Source organism: Eleginops maclovinus, chromosome 1 (genome assembly GCF_036324505.1).
Source record: "Eleginops maclovinus isolate JMC-PN-2008 ecotype Puerto Natales chromosome 1, JC_Emac_rtc_rv5, whole genome shotgun sequence".
NCBI lineage: Eukaryota > Metazoa > Chordata > Actinopteri > Perciformes > Eleginopidae > Eleginops > Eleginops maclovinus.
The window spans coordinates 7,691,566-7,716,428 of NC_086349.1; the positions used below are offsets into that span (position 1 = coordinate 7,691,566).

At 40.5% G+C, this 24,863-nt stretch overlaps 1 protein-coding gene across 2 annotated transcripts in view; it reads right to left on the bottom strand.

Moving 5' to 3' along the window:
- agrn (agrin) overlaps positions 1-24,863 on the bottom strand; it is a 239,651-nt gene that overhangs the window by 85,652 nt on the left and 129,136 nt on the right. For both annotated transcript variants that reach the window (XM_063885698.1, XM_063885707.1), the window contains 2 exons: positions 19,838-20,053; positions 801-1,025 (listed from right to left, as the gene is read on the bottom strand). In XM_063885698.1, the coding sequence (XP_063741768.1) occupies positions 801-1,025; positions 19,838-20,053 (441 nt within the window). The remainder of the gene's footprint in view (positions 1-800; positions 1,026-19,837; positions 20,054-24,863) is intronic.

The following is a 24,863-nucleotide window of genomic DNA, read 5'->3' on the forward strand; positions in this document are numbered from 1 at the left end:
GAAAACAACAATTCGCACCGCAGGAGTACCTGTGTGAAGCAAAGCAACCTGAATGAAAAATGAGAATTAGCAGAGGCGTGCCGTAAGTAAGGGGGGTTTGTGGAGGAGAAACAAGACAAAAAGCCAGAGGTAGTAAACAGAGAAGAAAAGGAGAAGAGGATCTTGGAGGAAGAAAAGTACTGATTCCTGTCATTTATCAAGAGAAAGAGCCCCCCCAAAAAACCCAGCATCCAGCAGCTCAAATGTGAGGAATTGTTGCTTTCCACTTCACCATTATATCAGCAAGGTGCAAGACTGTGGGGAGATCATGGTGATTATGTGTGTGTGTTTATCTGTCTTTCCACAGCTAATCTCAAATAAAACTGATCCTTACAGTATTATTAGTTTTTACTGATTATTGATTGAATGGAACTCATTCTTCAGTATGAAAAAGCATCTCCCTTCATCGACTAAAAGGCTAGGTATTTTTCATAACTCAAAAAGTGACATTGAAAAAAAAGGTCAGTCTCATCTTTAACAATGGACAATATATATTTTTTCCTTACCCAATAAGTTATGATCCCCTTGAGTTGGCATTATATGGACAAATACATTTTGGCAATCTTGACGGGACAGTTTAGTGAGATTTAACTGTTTGATCTTTGACGAGTGCTTTTTCTAGTTGTAATTGTAATAAATCATCACAATAAAAAAGTTGGTACCTTTGGTTTTGATAAACTGTAATGGGCACTTCTATCCTTTTGCTGGACCCCCAATAGAATAAAAATGAAAGTATCAGTAAACATGACGAGACAGCTCACCGCAGTTCCCTTGGTATTGCACTCGTATGTTCTTCTGGTTCTTGCAGGCGTGCTGATGGAGCTCACACTCGTTGCGGTAGTCCTTCCCATCGCTTCCGCACACCGTCTGTTCGCGCTTGCCCTCGCAGCCGAGGGGGCACATGCATTTAGCCGACAAGCCGTCCGAGGACTGGACGCAGGTGCTGCCATAGCTGCAGGTCACCTCGGAGCAGGGGTCCTTCAGAGCTGCAGGCGGAGACATGTGAAATCAAGGTTTAGTAAAAGCAAAGGCGGGGAGAATACAGCTGTCATCCGGCTGAACTCCGGGACACCCTCTGTTACTGTACACTAGAGTGCACCATGGATGACAGGCCACCTTATTTAAGTGGCTGCTGGAAGCTCGAAGCAGTTATTCTGGGGTTTGAAGAAGTGCTTGACACCCCTGGGTAAGGACGAACTGCCACAGCTGTGTACTGGTACAAACAAGGTTGCTTTTGAATTGATTCAGGAGCTTTGCATTCACAACACATTCTCTATTGCTATGCTCGAGCATGCTTTAATCGACGCGGCAAAAGCAACCCTCTGAATATTTACCTTTCCACAAATGAGAGTCAGAGAGAGAGGTATCCTCCCCTGGAGGACTTTGTTTCCACTCTAATTAAACAGCATGCCACTTGTCGCTGAGTGACTCACTCCAACGATAGGACAGGGTGCAACTTTTTAATTCTGCCTGTGTTGGAGCTTTTCTCGGGATTCATATGCTTGACAAAAGGCGGCCATCAGATTACTATCGCTGTCATCTCACTGCGTGATACATATTTATGACTGTCATGGACAAACACGCTCTCCCGTGAGAGCGCCGGCAGCCCTCTCATTTCCTAAGCCCGCCACTTTTAGAACAAACATTTACCCATGTCTGATACTATCCCCTCTTTTGTTACAACCACCATGAAGGATTTAATATAAAGCAAGGGGGGTTGAATATTGTGCATTTTGTTTCAGGACTAGAATGTGCGCGGCAGATATATTATGGATGTGTAAGGAGACAGGAGTGCTACGAGGAGTGCTCTTGATCAAAGGATTCCCCCCCACCTCGCCTTGCTCATCTTCATGACACATTTTTTTTCTCCCCCTATTTCTTTTTCCGCCCAGCTCCTGTCAAGTCCTTTTGAGGTTCGGTGCGGGAGACTCGCTAACGAACACTTTTTCATTTTATATGTGTACTGTATTGCAGCGGGGACTAGCTCCAGGCATAATTTATGACAAAGACAGCTCAGAAGTAACTTCAAAATAAAGTACTAAATTATAGCTCTAGACTAGGGGAGACTCATGGGAAATGACTTAGTGAAATCATAAGTCATTGTGAGCCATCTGTGGTGCTTTTAGAGGCAGGCAATGATGACTGGATAGCGACTGGGTCTAATCATGTGAACAATGACACACTGATGGCCTGCTGGAAGAATAGCGCCGTGGAGATGACCTTGTTGCCAGAACAGGTAAAAAGTCCTGTTAAATCACACACACTACAATCACTACACAATTCTCAGTTATAAAACACCACTTGTTCTGTAGTGTATAGCAGAAATAACCTTCAGCCATTCTGCTGTTGAATGTTGAAAATGGTTTGAGGAGGCGTGTGTCCTGACAAGTAGAAGCGCCTGGTCTGGGCGCTTCTGTAAAATGGTGGTTGTTAAGGTGGCAGTCACACCTCCAGAGAAAAACAGAAGGAAGAGGAGGGAAGAAGCCCAGAGATCTTCTTCACCTGTTTACTTTGTGACATGAACCCTCTCTTGCAGTTGTTGATCACATTAAATAATAGCCCAGGCTTTCTCTTCCTCTCTACCCCAGCCTCCCTTACCAGCTTGTTGACAGCGAATAAGGGTGGGGCACAAGCGCAACGTAAAATAGGAAGCGGAGGTGGGGGCTCCTGATTTGAATGCTAACAGGGGCCCATTTGGATACGAAGCGCGGCCTCGATGGGGCGTTAGTGCAGATAAGCCTCCCTTCTCAGACTCAGACAAGCAGGCAAATTGCTTGGGCGAATGTGATCTGTGTAACAAACCCATATGAAGGAAAAAAGAAAAAAAGAAAAGAAACACGCTTGCTACAACAAACATCAGGGAGATCTCGCTTATATTTTCTCATTATTATCATGTGAAAGGTGGCGCGAAAAAAAAAAGTGGAAAAGTCGGCAGAGCTGGATTCGCTAAATTAGAATGATCCTCGGTGCCAATTAGATCAGTCTCCTCTCGCTGGAGGAAAGCTCAGCGAAGTTTAGATAGCAAGGATAATGAGAAATTTAAAAAAAAGATAAGGATACGGATAGGCTGAGGGATAAAGACACAAAGTGACACTGAAGTGATGGCGTTGCAGCACAAACAGGGAGGACATCACTTTCCTATGAGTAGACCCCGAAGAATGGTCAACATTCTGGGGGCCAATATAGGACTGAAGGAATGAGTTAAATACATCCACTTCTAGTTCTCTTCCTTTTAACTCAACAGTATTTTTAGACGTTTTTGGTTAGATGCCTGAATTAACACCTCTTCTATCATTACCTGAGCATTATAAGAGATTTTCACATTTAGTTGTACAACATAAAATACATCAGTAAATACCCCACTGTGAACATTTAAAGGCTCTTTGTGTCGTAAAAACGTGGGTTGCTAACAAGTGTGTGAATGAGAACAAAATGTCATCATGTCAAACATTAGCCACCTTTAGCTTTAGCTAGCAGTGATGATTCATGCTACTATGGACTAGGTCATTTTAGCATTGCGTGAGTTTTTTATTTCTGGTTATTGCATATAAGCTTCAGAAATCATCAAAGTGGTGTTAATATTTGGAGATTATCCAAGTATTTTAAACATCTGTTTGCTAAATATCTTTCTACAAAATACAAAAAACATTGCTTTTTTTCCAGGGAGCCCATGCTATGCTAACTTCTGGCTCAACCTACAAAAAAAAAACATCCTTACTGCAACACTCTATTCAAACACCATTACCTGATTCATCTATATGAATATTCAAATACACTAACAGGGACTAAATTCATTCAATTACTTTAGCGGCTACTTTACTTTAACCGCTAGTTAATCAAAGTCAGACCTGATTTGATTGGCTCTCTAACTGAACAATGGCCCCGAGATTTTATAATCACAGGCATGCATCATTTGGATGGACACACCTCCTGGAATATCTACACTCAGCAGGTTTGCTCTGTTTGAATCAGAGTGCCGGCACTGCCTGCCAGTTGGAGAAGCATTGTCTTCCTGCGTGCCTAATTGTAAATTCAGTTGCTGTAGCGAATCCTTGATACACACCTTCACCTCCACTTACTTTGAGCTGCAGATATGACTTCAAGACACATTTTAAATAAATCTGTTTAATGCCAACAACGCTCAGGCTCTCTATTTGCCCAAGTCTGCCTTCCAGCATGCATAAAAATGCAATATTTATCTTTAAGTTGTGCAAACCTTTGCAGTTATACTATATTTATTTGCACATTAGAGAAAATAACATGTGCACTTTCAGCTCTACAGCTTTGAGTGCAGAGCTGCAAGAGCATTAGTGCTGGTACTGAATAAGACTGGTTATTCCAGGCAATAAGTGGTTTAATCATTAAATAAAAACACCACTATATATTTTTACATATTTGTTGGTGTTTTACAGTTTATTATAGTCCAATACAATGTGCACCTTTTCACTTTTACGTTTACTTCTTTAGTTGCTTATGTTTAGATAAATATTCATATTGTATTTCTATGGTTTTTAACTTTTTACTGCACATTTTTCTCATCAGGTTCATACAAATATATGTATCCTTTCTTATAAAATTGAAGCAACTTTCACAAAAACTAATTTCCCCCTGTGAAATAAAATATTCAGATTCTAATGATTGATTGTGCTTATGTATAATATTCTAATTATGCAAGGTCTCACTTTACTGAGTATTACGTTGACATCATGCAAACTAAGAAGTACAGAACTTTCAGAAGAATAATCTGGAGAGCAGGTGATGTCTCCCTGAAAATTGGGCAGAGGGGTTTTTGGAAAGAGGGGGGATTACATTGATCCTCTCCCCTCTCATCTCTCCCCATGGCAGCCAGCAACCAGCCAAGCAGGTTGTGGGGGGGCATCCCTCTGATCCACTGTTTTGTGCTGCACTTTATTAATGCTTCATTAGGGACAGGTAGCTGTCAGCACCATGCTGGCTTTACCTGATGCCCTGCCGCCACGATAACTGCAGCAGCTGAGCTGTGTGTGTGTGTGTGTGTGTGTGTGTGCAGCCATTGAGTGTGAGAGTGTGTCTGGCAAGTGAGATTTGAGCATATGTCCAGTGCCGTTTGAGGCATCAGTGAGTAGTAGTCTGCAAGTGAGTTGTGATTGTATGGTGAGTACTGTGTGTGTGTGTGTGTGTGTGTGTGTGTGTGTGTGTGTGTGTGTGTGTGTGTGTGTGTGTGTGTGTGTGTGTGTGTGTGTGTGCTGCGCCTCCCGTTGTGCTGCTAGTGATAAGGGAGGGAGCAGGGGGTTGGAGCTAATCAAATGCAATGATGCGATGTGGGGGGACTTGGCAGTGTGTGTTCTAATCAAGAACCCACCCCCCAACCCCCATCACCAGCAGGAGAAAAGGGGGAGATGATAGCAAAAAGAGAGAAAGAATGTGACAGAGAGAAGAAAAACAGCAATGAGGGGTGCGAGCGGTGCAGAAAGAGAGCTGAATTATAGAAATAAACACTAAATATTTACAGAAAACCAATATTTATTTGATTTATATTTCAGAGAGAGGCATTTACACCATAAATTGTATTAAAAAGGGGACGTAGTGTTTTGGGAGAGAAACTCCCTCTGGAGGGAAACTCTGGATTTTAGCCTTTGCAGACCATTTACATGCACACAAACCTATATAGCACACTAAAGAAAAGGGAAAAGGCCAAAAAGCATAATAGGGCCTCAACATCTAGTTCTGATCCAACCTAAAACATTTCTAACTGGCTGTTAATGCTTTGTTTACCACCTAAAGCAATGCACTGTTAACTTTAGACCATTTTATTTAATCTGTGCAAAAATCCCGACGGATGCTGTTTATAGTAGCCTCAAGAATGGAAAAGGAAAAAATGTGACCATAGCACTATTATTTTTATTTTGAGTTGAGTAATTCACTGGCATTTAACGGCATTTATGCCTTCTAAATCTAAAATACTTGACTGACAAGCAATGCAGAGCAGCAACGAGGACTTCAAATACATGCTAAATAAATATGAGCGTGGTGGGGCTTTAAACAGAGACTGGGAAAACCAAGCGAGGAAAGGCTTAAAGTTGAGAGGTGGTGAAGGGGAGAAGTGTGTAGAAGTGAGATAAGGCTAAGGGTCAGAGCGGGAGCAGGAAAAAGGCAGTGTGAAATGGTAAGAAAATAAACAAGATTAACGGACTAGATCAATACACACCAAGATCTAAGAACTAAATATGGATGAGGATGTGCAGCCAGACATCTAAACCAAGCGATGAGGAGCAGGAGGCAGGGACTGAGGGAAGGCCAAAAGATTAACAGTTCTCTACACCTCTCCAACATGCTGGGCACACACACACACACACACACACACACACACACACACACACACACACACACACACACACACACACACACACACACACACACACACACACACACACACACACACACACACACACACACACACACACACACACACACACACACACACACACACACACACACACACACACACACACACACCCTTCAATTTCTCTACTGTGCGGCCAATGGCTGCGAGATGATTCTCTGTGTTTGATGTAGTTCTTCAAAGAGCACCATTGAACTGCAGCTGTTGCTGTTTTTTTTACACGTTTTGCTGTTTTACCCTTGAGAATGGAAAAATGAAAAGGCGTCATCACAGTCCAACCTGTTGGTGGTCTCAATGTAGTGCGTGTGATTGTTGGCAGGGTAGATGTCAACCTAATGTCTGAGATATGGGCAATGCAAAACTTTAAAAAATAAGGGATATATGGATAAGGAGTTTAATCACTGTACTAAAAAAAAAAGTTAACGTTTATTGGAAAAATAAATGGCATATGATAAAACACTGAGATAAAATAGACGATGCTGTACCGTAGCTGTCATTTTCTAGGGAGATATCTCTCGCTTGAAAGGTACAATAAAGCACAGGTGGTTTGATGAAATGCCCATTTATTCTGCTGAGTGTCAGCAAAAAGGCAGGACCATTTTAAAATTGTCTGAATGTGACATTTATGACAACCTCATATAAAGATTAACAGTTATTTTTTAAAGGACAACACACAGTTTGCAAAAAAAACTAAACATGTAAATCTCTTTTACTTTTTTATACAACCATCTTTTATCATGTGTGATAATCTGAACAATCTCAATCTTTTTAGGATTAAACAGTATCGGAAGGGATTTTCTTGCAGACGTATAAGGCCTACTACAGCTGGAGAGATCGACTGGACCTTTACAACTTTTTAAATCTGGACAGCTTAAAAAAATAACAAAAGTCATGATAACAGCGCCAAAACAACAATTGAGAAACTCTGAGGGTCCCTATGGTAATTAAATGCTGTACATGATGAAAGTGATAATGACATATTTTGTTGTACCAATGTCTAGCGACAAAGGTCCCATGGTGACCACCCTGTACTCAAACTGATTTTATTTCAATCACGTAAACCACATAGGCAATCTAAAAGACATGCAAGATAAGCAGAATAGAAAGAATATCGGATTGACAGTCTATTTAACCTTGAAGCCTTCCTGTCACCTTAATGGCCTCTGGGAAAAAAGTAAGTATAACGTATTGGGAAACTGTCAGTGCTTGTAGAGGTAGTCTCTCAGGCCTTTTGAAAGCAACAAAGAAGATCTTGTGCCTCATTTTCACAGCATGGTTTGGCTTGACTCAACGCGTCAGCCTGTATCGTTTCTCTTTATCCACTGCAGATAGTGTGAGCAAGGTTCTAAGTGGTTTGCTAAAGCCACGTCTCGTGAAACTGCCATGACATAATCCTCAATGGGAGTCCTTTCATTGGCAACCAAAAACAGCGATATCTGCACTTTGTCAATTTTAGGGTAAAGTGTTTGTAATTCATTTGCAGGTTGTCATTTTGGTTCTGCTAAATAAACTAATTGCAATCATTATTAACGGGGGCTTGGCTAGTTAAAAAGGTGGGTTTTATTCTTGCCAGTTACTTTCCTGAATTTTTGCTAATGGAAAACCAAAAGATGTTTTGAACAGCTCTTTATGTTTCTTGTCAAGTTCTACAGCAGGCACCCTTGTATCGAAAATCTGAGATGAAAATCATTAGACCCAGTTACCAAATTTAGCATAACAGCAAACATGTATATTAAAGCTATGGCTCTATGGATGAAGCCCTAAAAGCATCCAGCAAGCCCTTTGGCTTTAGTGCACAAAAGTTAAAAAGCTGAATAAATCAAATGTGTAAAAACACCTTTATGCACACAAACTGACAACAAACCGAAACCAATTCATCTTTTTCATCAGAGAGCAATGCATTCAGAGCATCATCCTGGTCGTTGAAATAAGTACGTGGACTCATTTGGACTAAGTGGCACATATGCCACAAGTTCCCTTTCATTAGCTCCTGATTAACAGGAGCCGGTGGTGGGGGGGGAGCCAAAATCAGCAGTGATGTGCAGCGAAGCGTTGGCTAATCATACTTGGCCTTTGCCATCAACATTTGCTAATGACTGATGGCCGCTGGGCGCAATATGCTGTTCCGAGCTGCTGAAAAGTCACTTACAGTACGTGTTGGTCCTTGATACAAACACAGTCACATCTGTATGAAGACACACACCATCAACACATAGTCCTGTGGACGTTTTAAGAGACATTCATGTAGCTCCTCGACAGTCACATGCAAATAAATGATTTTTTAAGCAGTTACATCATTTTTCTAGTTTTCTTTCCAGGATCCCCCACTTTTTTTAATAACTGCTAAAGCAATTTACCTCTCTCAGCAATTCTAAAAACTGAAAAAGAGACGCAATATGGGAAGGGAATATCATTTTTGTGATTAAACTGCTCACAGCTCTCACAGTAGTTCGTGTCTTGGCTGTAAATTGTCAGAAACTGGTCAGGACTTTAAAGTTGTCAATGATTTTTTGTGTGGAATAAACTGAAACAGCAACAGCAATGTGAATGAAAACTTCATCAACACAAAAATACAAGATTTTTTCTCTTGCGAGCAAATGCAGAAATACTGCAGTAATGAGTGCTTGAAACCCAAGATTGAGAATTAATTGAAAAAAACAACTATCATGCTGTTTATCTACATTTGTCTCTCTGTCACACACACAGACATTTGCAATCAGATACAGTAAATGCCTGAAATCAGCAAGCCATTTATTTTCTTTCAGCTATAAAAAAACAAACGTGCAATATAAGACCTTGTTTAAGATGAAAACAATTTAATTTCAGCTTTTTTGATAAGCCCGTCTGGGGGAAAAAACAAAGGAAGCTGCAGGAAGAGCAGAAGGTAGCGACATCTATTCAGTGCAAATAGTAGATGAAAATAACTTGTATTGATTCTGTTCCTTTTCTGGCAAATAATATTAATTCAGGCTGGCTCGGTGTGTGTGTGTGTGTGTGTGTGTGTGTGTGTGTGTGTGTGTGTGTGTGTGTGTGTGTGTGTGTGTGTGTGTGTGTGTGTGTGTGTGTGTGTGTTATTGTAATTGTAAGGGAAATTGTTAGACTTAGGAGTGAGAAACAAACACATTCTTGGGAGAAATTAAGCGAATATTGGCCTGTCCTCACAATCCTCACAAAAAATGAAGTTAATGTGATTGAGAGTAAACAATAAACAAAGTAAATTGCTGTCAGGGTGGGCTGTGTCACTAGCGATTTTGATAAACACTATGAAACAGATCATTGCAATCCACGGACAAATATACATTTAATGGTGTTTTCTTTGTGTTATTCCACTTTAGACAGGATGTAATGTAAAATAGAGGAGGTGTTTTAATGAGGCGTTCTCCACTGAAATGGACAAAAAGCAGAACGCCCTTGGGTGTGAAAGACAAGCAATGGGAAATGTCAACCCTAAACAACTAGTAATGAAAACTGAGGTTATGTACAGCGAAGACACCAGTTATGCCAGTTAAGACATCAATGCCAACTCTTTCTTTTTATTATAACTGCCATTTCAAAGTCACATTGAAATTTCTCTTGCATGAATGTAGAATACCACAAATGGTCCATGCATGTATTGCGTTATTATGGTGTGTAATACGTTCTCATTATGTTACCTCATAATGTTACCTGATGGCAGTCTTACACATGTATTACAGTTGTTACTACTAATGCAAACAAAACCCACCAAAAGCGGACTTTTAAAAAGCAGCCATAAGAAACGCAGTCACTGTCTCTGGTAAGCAACGCAACAATACAAGTCATTTTGGAGCTTTCTGCACAGCAGATAGGGAATTCAAAACAGTCACTCACATTCCCCCGATCTCAGGACTTCCCAGTCCCGGTGTCATGATCTTAGTTTCTGTTTTATTTTGAAGTTCTCTCCCTCTTGTTTTGATTGTGTGTCCTGTCCTAATTAGTTTTACTTGTTCACCATTAGCCCTGCAATTACATGACCTCCTGCACAGATGCACCTTATCCCATCATTAGTTCAGCTTCGATTAAAGTCCTGGTTTCCTGTTAAGTCAAAATCTTGTTTGTAAGAATTTTGTGTGAGTTTGCCTTGTCTGAATTATACCTAAAAAGTTTTCACATTTCGCCTGCATTTAGGTCAACCTTGCTCCACTTCCTGTGACATCTGGTCCTGCTGAGTTCTCTCCTCCCACTCGTTCACATTCTAACCGTGCTGTAAACAGTGTCTCATTAGATGGCTAACATGAACACCAGCAGTACTCTTGGTCCCGGCGACTCGGATCAATAAGCACTGCACTACTTCTCCCTCGGGCATTCAGACCAGACAATGCTATGTGTTTCACTTTCCGCACACACCTGACTATCCTAGCGTCTGAATATGTTAACACCAGAAGAAGTTAAAAGTTTTAGCATCGGATTGCTCACTTTTAATCAGCGCCGGTGGAACTCACAATCAATCTCCCATTGAAAGCAAGGCGCCGTGTAGATTGCCCTTTGCTGGCTCATTGTGAACACAGTGTTACTCCGAGGAGTGCAGTCGATGGAGTGGGGCTTTAATAAGTAGCAAGGCAGGAGTGGTGCAAAGTGCATCGAGGAATAAAGATGTTTATAAGATATTGGAATGTTACTGAACTTTTGACCATCATGTTTCGGCCCTGATATAAAGTTTTATCCAACAGGCCTTAGGATTGATGACCTGCTGAACTGTTGACAGTGACTTCAATTTCATATGATTATAGCATATGTGTGCTTATCTATTTTAACATGCAGCATTTTATTCTTATAGTTCAGTATTTAATTATACATTCAATCTTATCTCATTCTACTTTATATACAGCTCCGGAAAAAATTAGGAGACCACTCCAAAACTTTCTTAAATCTTTATATTTACATGTATGGCAGCCATTCCAGTGTCTGTTGAATTTCAACACAGAGAGAAATTGTCAGTATTTATAGAATACAATAATAAAAAAATAACTTAACTCAAAGACAAAGCTATAAATAATAAAACAAGAGAAAAAGGATAATGCTGAAGTGGTCTCTCAATTTTTTCCGGAGCTGTATATATATATTCCTGCATTTAACTTGCACTATTGTACGGTGGCTGATCGGTGCAAATGCGGCCCGAAATACGTGCTGCAGTTTCAAAACGGTGCAAAAACATTAATAAAATTGTGCCAAACAGATGCAAATGAAGAAACATCTTCGGAACTTAACGAAACATTATTTATTTATTGCACTATTTTATTTCTTTTTACACTATATGTACATTTCTTGGAGGAGCCTGGGGCTTAATATTTTCAATGTGATCAACTTATTGTTGACAAAACAAATCTTGAGTTTCCATACATAAATGGGAAATAAAAACAATCCAATTTCTTTGGGTGCGTCTCTTTCTGTCTTTACTGACTGTAAAGTTTTGTTTATCTGAGGACATCCATTATTAGTGAGACAGCGCCACTCAAACACTTATGAAATGTATATACACATACTAAATGAGCCAATACAGACATGAAAATATATCCTTTAATAATTCTAACAAGAACAGTTGTCGCCATTCTAGTTCCACACAATTAAATATAAAACATATTGTCTGCTGAGCTGCTAGTTAACCTCCTTTTTTCCACAGTGCGGTGCTTTTATTATTTCCCCTCCTCTCTGAGTCTCAGAAAGTATGGAGTAACAAATAACGATGTATTATTCAGGAGAAGCCAAACGCATAAATACATTAAAAAGTCTCAAAACACAACCCCTTTCTGGTATTATCAGGTGTGTGTGTGTGTGTGTGTGTGTGTGTGTGTGTGTGTGTGTGTGTGTGTGTGTGTGTGTGTGTGTGTGTGTGTGTGTGTGTCGTGGAGATAGTTTGTATTTTGCCTGCAGGTTTTGGAGAGGTGAACGCTGCATAGCGAGATGGATTTGTCTTACAAGTATCAGAAGACGCGGACGAGTGGAATAGCGAGTAAAGATGGATCGAGAATTCAAGCAAAGGCCATTATCATCTCTTCTCAGTGTGTGTGCGTGTGTGTGTGTGCGTGTGTGTGTGTGTGTGCGTGTGCGTGTGCTGTGCGTGTGTGTGTGTATGTGTTGAAGGGCGATAACAAGAATGTATATTTTCCAATCTGTCTGTTTGCAAATTGCCCAGAGTGTGCTAGTATTTCACTAAGTAAGCCTGTGTATGTGTGTACATGCATAGGGGGTATAAATACAGTATCAGTACACACACACACACACAGTCAGTCCTTCAGGTTCTGCATGTTATGGTTATGAATACCAAGCAAGAGTCGATGCCCCAGGGAAATGAAAGCACGAAAAGCGAGTTATTTACAATGACCTCTCGCCCTGTGTGTGTGCATGTGTTCAGCATTCATGCCCGAGGAATTTGATAACTGTGTGTGTGTGTGTGTGTGTGTGTGTGTGTGTGTGTGTGTGTGTGTGTGTGTGTGTGTGTGTGTGTGTGTGTGTGCATGCGTGCGTGTGTGTGCGTTACTACTGATGAGAGAAGCAGCAGAAAACAGAAAGTGGAAGAGAAGGACTGAGAGAAAGTGAAGGAACTAGAAATAAATGTGAGGGATATTTTTAGTCTCACAGAGAAATAATGAGAGACACATCAAGAAGAATGGACTCAAAAGGGAGAGGAAGGAGGTGGGAAAAAGGAGGCAGGAAAAGGAGGGTTGAAACGGAAGATGAGGAGTTGGAGAAAAAAGGAAGAGCAGAAGGAAATGAAAGAAGTACAAAGGAGAAAAGGAGGTGTGGATGTAGAGATCACTCGCTGGTTAGGCTGTGCATAACTCCGTTATCTGCTCTGTCAAAGCCAAAAGTCATTGGCACCATCTACAGCTATTACCAGCGGTCCATTGTCACCAGGACAACCGGCGTGTCACACGTGACAAAAGGGATCGGCAAGAGCATGATGAAAAAGAGAAGTAGATGAAACGTGAGAAGAGGAGGTGGTAAGGGGTATGTAAGGGTAAAGGAGGAATAAACCAGGTTAGCCGAGTCCGAATGGAGACTTTTTTTCTGAAACCTCACCTCCGAGCCAGTTTTCTGGCTTTTCCTGGCCCAATTGGACACCATAACAAACACACACACCAGCACCAGACAAAAGACAAAAAGAACAGCTGGGGTAACAAGCTAAGGCCGGATACGGCTTTAGATTCCCTGGAAAGATCCTGCAGGAAAACAAACATCTCAGCACGGTGTTTTTCTACCTAGTAGCTTATATGATGGTGGTGGTAGTAAGAGTCTCACATAGGTGTTATACTGTGAGGGATGATTCATTATTTTCATATTTATGAAAACATTTCCTGTATGGAACTGCTAAATGTGATATTCATTTATTCCGATTGTGCATTTATCTGCTACTACCTGAATCACACTTTAATATGCAAACAACACGTCCGGTACAGCAATGCATTTGAGTTAATGCCTGCAAAAAACACATTTGCACACAAAAACTACATGGATACAGTGTTGTAAAACTCTGTGTATCCCTAAGTATATATAACTGGAGGACAAAGAAGTAAGGACTAATGAGCTTTAGCGATTTGATTTAGGAAAAACTTAATTGTAGCAGTGTCTGTTTACACTAGAGACCGTGCTTTTAAAATCCTAATCTTTTCACACACTAACAAGGTGCTTTGAGTTTTCAAAACATTACCATAAAAATCTTAATCAGGTTTGAGTTGCCCATAATGGATATTGGATGGGGAACAAATCTGAATACAGTCATTTAGCCGTTATGTTTAATATCGTGTCATTATGTTGATGGAAAAGCCAGCAATAAGGAAACGTATTTGTAAATGAGAGTTTAAGGCAAGTTTGATCCTTTTAAGTACAGAAAATGTGTTGAATCTGATCACTTTAATCTGAGGCTGCACCATTTACCTCACCTCCAGCTTGCATTAGGTCTGCCTGCCTGCAGTATATGAGCGCAGAGAGCAGCAGGTGCAGAGTACTGATGCCTTTTCCCTTTCACTGTGAGGACACAAGAGTGTGTCGGTGCCGGAGAGATAAAGCCCTCTCTAAAGCACAGACGGAGAGTAGACTGAAAGAGTAGGAGCCCCCCTTATGGCCAAGAACAAGCACACGCACACACAAAATCAATCTCCATTGATCACTCTCTCGAACCCAAGTCACCTCCCAACACTCCACTTTTTTTCCTGCATTTCTTGATGCACTTCTTCAAGAAGAAAAAGGAAAAAGGTAGAAAAAAGAAAATGTTCCACTAGAGTGGCCACACAAGATGAGTTCTGCAGCACTTCTGTGGCTCTCTCTGGGAGAGGGAGTGTATTTACCACTCTGCTCCAAGTTCAATATTAGGAGAGCCAACATGGTGCGCGTTCCCCAGCTGATTGCAGCGAGCGTGCGCGCACACACACACACACACACACACACACACACACACACACACACACACACACACACACACACACACACACACACACACACACACACACACACACACACACACACACACACACACACACACACACACACACACACACACACACACACACACACACACACACACACACACACACACACACACACACCTCTTGTCTCTCTGAAGCAGAAAGTGCTTCTCCTGGCTATTTCATCTTGCCTTGTGTTGTTAAAGACTCCTGCCAAGCCAATTTAAACGTGACTCCTCCTTTTAATTTCAATATTATCAGAGGCTATTATCTGCTCACCGCCTGCCCAGCTTGACCTCTGGAGACGTTACCCCGCCCATCCTAAATCATCCATCTAGAACAAAAGGAAGATAATGAGGAAGCTGGCGCAGAGCTGGTTGGAACTATTAAGGGCGAGGTTATGTGAATATTAGAGAGGAGCACTAGGGGCAACTAAGTGCCCACGCTTCGGCGGTGAGCAGGTCATTTTGTCCTGCCCTCAGGAGGGGACTTACACCGTTACCCAGGCACTTAAATGTTGTAATAGCCAGTTCAATGTTATGAGTGAGGCGCTAAATGAATGTGTTAAAAGGGGGACTTTTTTCACCGTTATGGCAACCAGAGCTAAATTGAGCTGTGCAGTCAGAAGAGAGGCATCTTTCAGGAGGGGAAGAAGGGAACTGGGGAAATCCCTGACTGCACAGGAAAACAAGGATGGGGATTAAAACGGGACAAAGCCTTGCCAGGAAGTTGGTCTGTCGTCTGGGATGGATGTTATAAGCGGCAGTCCGGTTCCTAATTTAACTGTTTATCTTCCTTTCCTCTTACAAATAAGCAGGAGTGACCAGGAGGTTTGTCTTATCGTGTGACGGCTCATGCTTTCCTGCCTAACTTAGCTTATCGCAAATATCAACAAATAACATGATGAATACAATGGTATGACCAATAGGGCCAATGACCAAAACAAGAAACCCAGGAAGAGACCCAGGTCGCATGAAACCAGAATAGTCAAACAAATTATGACCAAAAATCATTAATTAACAAGATACTTTTTCACAACTATATTAGTTAGTTGTGTAAGTTAGTGCCCACAAGGGTCAATTACAGGATAATGTCAAATGTAAAGATTAAGTGTGCATGCAGCACGTGTAGAGAGTAAGTTACATGAGCAGGATCTAAATTCTGGCTAAACATTAGCCACCATAACCTAATGGTCATACTAGAGTCAGTAAGCCTGTACTGTTGCAGTCAAACTCCCAAATTAATTAATGAATAAGAGTGGCATTAACACTTGAGAATTCAACTTATCACTTGCAGGAGCAACGTGGTATTTCTTTCTTAAAGGTAATGTTTTACCAAAAGCTCCCTATAGGAAATGTAGCAGTGTCAGAACCTGAACTTGAATTTAATACTCACAACTTGCTCTGTACAACTGTAGCTCCTAAAATAACGGATAATTCTGGAAGAAGAACTTCTTTTCTGGTTTCGCTCTTTAGATAAGACTCCTGAGTAGATTTGAATTGGACGTGACGGTTTCTCAGAACAGTAGCCAATTCACCTACCCCAATGAAAACCCACCATTCAAATCAAATGAGTCAAACGAGGCACCGCACAAAAGCACCAATCCAACCGCCCACACTTTTCTTAAACTTAAAAGCTCTCTCGTTCTCTTGGCTCTCCCCTCTTCACACTTTCCCCCGCTTCCCACTTTGCCTCTCTCTTCCTCCATCAGCCCTGACAACTCCATAATCTCAGCCGGAGTGACCTGTCCAGACCCCCTGGATGGGCTAAATTTATAGGAGGCAGAAAGAGAATGAAAACCTGTCAGTCCACTTCCCCTGACCTCTTAACACCCTCACTCTCTGGCAGACATGTACTCATACCTTACTGGTACCTTCACCTCTACCTACAGTAACTTTATTTAAAGTATGAATGCAAGCATCCATCAATCGAGACATACACATACAGTATGTACACAGAAAAGTCTGCAGAAGAATCTTAAAGCACAGCTTCCAGCAGCTGAATCATTCATTGCGCTATATTCCTTATATCCTTTGAGCCAATACTGTCAATTGGCAAAAGTGTAATGTGTGGGAGCTTTCAACAGGGCTATGCAATAGAAGTAAAGGTAAATATACCGACAGATGGCTCCTACTTAACGGTGACTGATGGCATTGCGTTCAGTGCAACATACGATGTATCCTGCGCATGTTTGGAAGAATTGGCAGAACAGCAGGAAAGGAATTTATTGATGCTTTCTGGTGTCTTAAAGTCAAAAAGTTATATCTTGATTTCCATTCATTAAATGCATTTGTGCCCAAGAGTCTAGACACCAAGGTCACATACATCAGTGCATGAAAGATGAAGAATGGATAAGTCTCTGAGATCTGAGTAAATCCACCGATAAAAAGAGTTCTTTAACCTTTATGAATACTGTCTTAAAACATCTTAAAAGGGTACTCAGAGAGGACAGGTCTCAGCAAAAGCAGTTTCCGTAAGTAAGAAATAGTTCATTTATCAGAACCGTGATTTGCTTTCAACCAAAATGTAATGGATTCTTCATTGGCCCAGGCTTAACCATTCCATCAACTGGAAATCTGAGCGATCATTTTTCAAAGATAGACAGATCAATTTGCCACCACAAACGGTAGCACTCTTATTAACTTTATATGCTATTTTTGCCTAAATGTTATCAAAGAAAAGATCTAAGACAATATATTTTACCATGTAATGGTGGATTTTAAGTGGCCTGCACTGGAATATAATATATCGCAGGATGTCTGAGTGCTGTTTAGTCAAAATTGTCCATCCATTGGATATCTTGCGGGACTGCTATGAAGTCTAAAGTCATGTGTCCAACAGGGGCGGCCAAACTAGCACACACTCTAGACAGGTTTTTTTTTTTTATAGACCACACAGTGCAGTAGGTTTAACAATATTGCTTCATGAACTCTATTTAAATTTAGACATCTGATATGTTTATGTAATAATAAAACTGTCAACACATTGCATAGATCCTAAATATTATTTCAATGTGTATTCCAATGTTTTCTTTGCATGAATAATCAATGAGAATATAAAGTCTTATTTAAATGTGCTTTTAGTGTCTCTTTCTGTTTAAAGCATTATGCGTGTGTGAATTGATTACATTGCAAAATACATTATTGAGGTACTTCTTTGTCAAAAAGGTGAAAGAATGAGACTCATGGCTGGTTGATAAACAGTTGAATTTCCTCTTTTGTTTGACTGATCTTAAAAAAGATAAATAGCGATACTTCCAAAGAGCTCTGTGTTTTTTACAGAAACACTCAGAATGAATGGATGCATGAAAAAACGTGTTGTTGTTCCAGATGTGACATTATGAACGAGAATGTCTCTGTTCTTGAATTGAGCATGTAGTTACTGTATAATCACAAGTGGCAAAAATTATTATGTTTCACACTATTTTTTCCCTGCCTGCTGTTGTATATAGCGGTAATTATGGAGCCTCTGATGGCCTTAACCCTACATAAACCATCATTACAGCACTCACACTACTTTTTCTCGCTGGATTTATTCTACTCCTGCTCACCTGTTCTCTTGTCCAGTATCCCCCTCGTTCAGCAAATGCTTCACATCTCATACCTCTTTCGACATTATTCCCTCCCTAACTCTCTAGATGCATCTCCGCAAAACTCTCTGTTCCCCCTGTCCCCTCTGTGTCCTTTATATCTCTTTCTTCCTCCCTTCCCATGGTGAGCAGACTCCCAGCTTGTTATTAGTGCCAGTTCCAAGCCGGCACTGTAATCAGACCCCTGGAATTAGCATTGTGCTCACAATGGCAGGCAGGCACGACGCTGAAACAACACTATAGTTATTATTGAGGCTGATGCTACGTTTCAGCTTTGGCAGGAGTCTGCTGCTCCCCTCAGAGCCCTGAATCCTGATGGGCTTTGGTTAAAAGAGGCAACGATAGGCGCAGCAGGATTGTAGTCACCCACAAGGGGGCCGAGAGATAAAAAAAAACCACCACACTGGATGTCTACCAATGGGGATTTTGAGTGGCACAGGTGGCGATTAAGCACTGGGAGCATAGCCATATTGGAAAGACAATAGACTGGACATAATGGGGACGTGTTTTATTATTGGGGGATAAAGATAGGAAGGCAAAGCCTGTTGTATAAGGACAGGGTGTAATAGAAATCCATTTACCTGACAATAACAGGCAATTTAGTGTCACTCAGAGACTCGCCGCTTTGTGCCTGCTGAATTACCCGTGCTAGCTTTCTGTCCCAGAGATCAAAACATGCTAAGTCATGTGTGTATTATTCAAATAGTTGGCATTCACAGTGCTTTAGCTATTTATTCACCTACCCTTCACAGCAGTTAATGGAGAGTGCCAGTCTCATTTCAGATTATGCTCTGACGATATATATAGATATGGAATATAGATTTGGTTAAATCTCCGCATTTGAGCTTTTCTGGATCAAAAGCACCATATTGAGAAAAACACACTCAAAGAACACTGACATAAAAACATTTCTTTAAAGGAAATATCAATCTGTTTTTAAAATGTGGTGATCTCATAAATACAGAACAGGGGATATTCATTTTTCCGTCATTTTGTTGTTGTTTTTTATTTACTATACTGTATGTAATTATTATTGCACCATATCATTAATATTCTTGCTATTGTTTTGTATTGCTTTTATTTATGTATTTTTAACTGACACGTATTTTATTTAACATTTTACTATTCATTGTTTGTCTCTAATAGAGCCTTCCAGCAAATTTCAAGAATTACAAGCGACTTGTACTTGTATAAAAAGGGTGGCAATACACATTTTAAATCTCCTTGTTCTGCTTTAAGTATTTTTGTGAACTGAACAAAGGAAATGCCTTTTGAGCTTCCAAAGCGGTAGTAATAACAACTTTAGTAAAACCTTTGTTAATTTGTCAGAAAGCACATGGAACTTTCTCTAATCATCTTTGTTCAAATGTCTAATGGCTAGTCTTTAAGAGTTGTGGAGTTACTTACAGCAGGGTCCCTTGCGCAGAACCTTGATGCGTCTCTGGGCGTTGCACTGGGCTTTCTCCAGCTCGCACTCATTGGAGTAGGTCGACGAATCAGAGCCGCAAACAGGCGCCACCAATGATGGACAGTCCGCTTTCTTGCAAACACACTCAGCCTTAGACGGGTCAGTCTGGTCTCGCTCACATAGAGCGCCAAAGCCACACAACATCCCTCTGCAGCCTGCCAGACAGGAAGAAGAAAAAGGTGTTAGGATTGATACAAGAACATCTGATCCTATGAGTTCATTTCAAGGTCAGTTACAGCCACTCTTGAGCTGCTGTCTGACCATAAAACACGCAATGCACAGTTCAGTTTTCAACGCTAAGAAAATGCAGGACTATCTGTACAGATCCATTTTGATACAAGTCAGCCATTTGGGTCAATGTGCAGAACCCGAGACAGATCAGCAACACAAATGCATCATCCAATGTGGGAAAAATGTGGGAAAGGTCAACAACATTTAAAAATAAATGTATAGAAAGCCCAGCAGGGTGATGCACAGTTTTTAGGAAGGTTCATTTTCATCTTCTGAAGAAGCAGTAAAACATCAATGATCAACGGTCCATAAAAAAAATGGTAAGGGCGGCAACAGGAAGACAAACCGAGGTGAGTCCAACACTTCTGAGTCAAGCAACAACAACTCTTAAGACTTTGAAATTCCCACTGAATCCTCTGCTTAGACCAGGTGAGAAACAGCACTCTGTAAACTTTGTCATTGGCTGCTAAATGCGCAAAGCAAACAGGGAGTACCTGTGTGCATATGTGCTCGTGATGTGTGTACATAACATCAATTTAGGAAGTAATTCACCCGTGTTGTGGCAGCTACAGCTGCTGTGGCTCTGTGCCCACTTTGAGGGCTGCTGGGTAGGCAGCTGGTGTGACGTCCTTGCCTCAGGGGCGTAAAAAGACACGACAAGCTCTCACAGGTAGCCAACCTGATCGGAAATCAATGGACGAAAGCACATAACAATCTACCTTCATAAAAAAATAAACAACTCCTCTTGGCTGGAGGGGTGAACACTGCTGAGGATATACATGTCCAACACTCACAAGGCTACATCACAGTATTTCTTATCAGTGGCTCCCAGGCCAAGACTAAATGCAAGGCGGCATGTCCACTTGGGCTTGCTGGCAGGTGTTCTTTGCGCTACTGGATAGACAGATAGACAATCTGGCAGACACACACAATAACACACAAACGCACAAAAACTCATTGTGTGCAGCTTGGACAACTGGTCCAGCATCTGCCCAAAGCATCTCATTCTGTCTCTCCCCTCACACTGAAGCAGTGTCTAAATGTGTGTGTGTGTGTGTGTGTGTGTGTGTGTGTGTGTGTGTGTGTGTGTGTGTGTGTGTGTGTGTGTGTGTGTGTGTGTGTGTGTGTGTGTGTGTGTGTGTGTGTGTATGTGTGTGTGTGTGTGTGTGTCTGTGGAGTGACAAGCGAGGAGGCTGTTTTTGACTTGCCCACTGTTCCCTGTGGGAGAGTGCCTGACAGCTACCTGGGCTCACTCTCTTTTGTACCGGGGGGAAAAAGAAGAATGTGTGTGTACGTGAGAAGCTATCCATGAATGCATCCGTATTCCTGACAGCAATGTGTGTGTGTGTGTGTGTGTGTGTGTGTGTGTGTGTGTGTGTGTGTGTGTGTGTGTGTGTGTGTGTGTGTGTGTGTGTGTGTGTGTGTCTTAGAGGTGTAGGCATTAGGTGTGTCGCATACACACACGCAGCCAGGTGCTAGCATGAAGGACTTGTCATGACTGGCCCGCTGCTCTGCCATCACGTCTCAACATGCTCTTTGTGTGCGTCTGTGTGTGTTGTGCACGCAAGTGTCAGCGTGTGGCTCCGAGGCGAAGCCATGCGAACAAAGTGACAAGAGCTGAAATTCAATCAAACTGTGTCAGATGTGTACAAGAGAGGGAGGATTTCTGATAGTATGACAGGAGAAAAAAGCAGGATGGGTGACCTAACACCAATCTTTCTGTGCTTTAAATGTAACAATTTAATTACTTAACAATACACAAGTATTGTACGCTTTCAAGTGAAGATCAACTATGTATGGCTTGTCAATTGGTGTACAATAGTAGAGACTCACTAGTAGCTTTGAACTGTTGTAACATTTGTAACTGTGGTTCCTATCAATGTATATCAAATGTCTTTTCTATGCATCTTCAATACAAATATTTATGAAAAAATAAATACAAAAAATAATAATAAACTTTATTTAAATAGTTATTTTTGTAACAATATGTAAAGGTCTTTACAAAACAGAAAAAAACTGTAGACAAAATATTATAAAATGTAACTCCTTTAAACCGTATTAAATAAAAAAAATAATTGGCAAAATAAACATTACCTTTGAAAAGTAAAATGAAGCAGATAATTAAAATGAACTGTGAATCATGTTTGTTGTGTGAAAAACTCCTCTGCGGTGTTTTCCTACAAGAAAATCTCACTCTAGCCTCAAGTTTTGCTGACTGATGGAGCCCTCAGCTCTTGTGTCAGTCTTTTGTCAAAGTGAGGGTATCGAGTGCAGTCCTTGGAATGAGTAAACAAACTGAATACTAATGTAGGTAGAGGTATTTTCTGGGAAAATACTACAGGTATCTGAGAAAAGACGCATTTCAAACCTCTGATTCAGAAAAAAAACTAAGAAACTCTTGGTAATCAATCACATTAAAAAAAGAATGAGGATCCTGTGGCTTTTCACATATTATATCAAGAGATAGTGGCTTTCTGCCTTTGTTACTAACCAATATATATTTCCAATATAGGTGATGTTGACATAATTTGGCTAGGTAAAGTGAGTATTTATTGTTTATTTAGTGTTAAAAAACATGTCTCTTTAATGAAATAAAATAGGTATTAATCCAGTCACCAAATGGTCAACTGAACTAGCAAGGTAACATAAATGCTAAACCGTTTCCTCTGACTCATGAACTTTTCTTGTTAATTACTTTGCCACCTTGAAGTAAAAAACAATGAAAGCGCAAACACAGTGGCACACTCATTCCAATAAAACTACTTAAATCTAAAACATCCCCCACCCATTCTTTTTAGCTATTTGTGCCATATTAGCATACTGCTAACACAAACAAATAACACGAAAATGGAGGTAGATTTTCAATGTTCATAAAGTTGGGATACAATTCAACAACGCCACAAACTACAGCTTCCAAAAGGACCGTAAAGTTGAATTTATACTGTAAAAAACAGCCTCCACAGAAATAGAACAGTATGAGCTACCTGGAAGTAGGATTCATTGCAGGTCCAATGTGCAAGACAGCATCAGTTTTCCCTAGATGTACCTAAAAAAAATGGCTTCTGGGAGTTGTCAGACAAAATGGTTTGAGTTTCGAGGTATTTTATTCCCAGAAAATGTTTTGATTAGTTTTACAGCCATTGCTTTTGTGATAAATCCACATGGCCAGACGTTTTTGTATGTCCCAGGGTGTTGCGTTTCCAGTAACTGTTGCTATAGAACCAAGATCCAGCACTATTCCTCAGGGTGTGCTTTACACCCATTGGTTCATGCAAGCGTGCAAAAGTGTTAGAGCTTCTGACATTTAAAAAAATCCCAATAAACCAATTAAGATAAGCGGTTTTATAGAGGGATTCCATATTGTTCCTTAAATGGTTATGATTTAGAGACAATGAGTTCAATTAAATGTTCCTTAGTATTACTGTGACAGTGTACATAGGTCCAAGAGACTTAGGGTAGGCACATCACAGTACTATCAGCTCATTCCTAAGCTATAAAAAAGGTTCCTTGGGTGAAAATAAAATGCAAAAATAAAATATTTCTCCATATCGAGTGCTAGAATACCTAAGGTATAGATTTTCCCAGATAACAGATTATACTGTAATATAAACGACAATGCCGTGCCAGTATGAATAACAGACATGACCTTTAGAGATTATTTTCTCTCACTTCATTAAAGAAAGTTTTAAGTATTATGGATCTTAAATGTTTGTAAAAGAAACGTGTGCTTTAGTGTGATTGTGTGGAATTAGTTTCCTCTGCTTGTTTGTCGAAACAAGATAAAAACATGCAGCTCAGCGGATATAAAGTTGTATAAGTCACTAGTGTGGTCTGCAGTTCTTCATCTCCAACGGGATGAAAGTTAATATTATATTTATATATTTCTTTATATTTTTTAAAGCAGTGTTATAAAATCTAACCATACCTACCCTGTTCAATCTTTCAGAATTATTACAGACACCTATGCAGGCACTCCAAAGCTGTTTAGAAAAACAGCATGGAGGAAAGCTTTGCAAATCTTTGTGCACATGTCGTCTTCACTCTATGTGTAGACGTGTGTGCATGCTTGGCACTTCATGCAACTGTGTAAGGTAATCTCCCTCCAGCCCAGCAGCATTAAAGGCTTCACTCCCATGCTGCGTTTCCTTTTTTTTTTTCATTTGAGGCTGTTGAAGAAAATCCCTTTGGGGAGAAAATACAGCATGTCCAGTTTGCGCTTGTCAAGGCAAACCGTCTTGTTCAGGTAACACTTTATCCCGTGTTTGGACAGTTCATCCATTAAATATGACATGGTGTTAGAGCGTTAAGTATTTCAATGCGTCAGAGGGTTTTGAAAAGGAAGGGGATCTGTGATTAAAGTCACGGCAAAAAAGTATGTCATGGTTGAGGAATTGAAAGAAGTTGGGCATAGTTCTCTGGTGGCAATTTTCCACCAATTCTATTGCCAGTTCTGATGCTTACGGATACACAATAGAGATTATTTCTTTAGTGGATCAAAGCACATGTCATGGAAAATAATATATTTTGTCATTCCATAACAATGCAAACTATGTATGCACAACAGTTTGGATATTGGAGCCTAGAGCTTTCAAATTCAATACCAGTTTCAAAATCATATTTGAAATCCATACATGGTGGATGAAAGGCACATATTTCATTTGTTATATATTATGTGTGCAACATTTTGTGACAGTCGCATGCTTTGAAACACAAATTCAAACAGACAAAGATTCC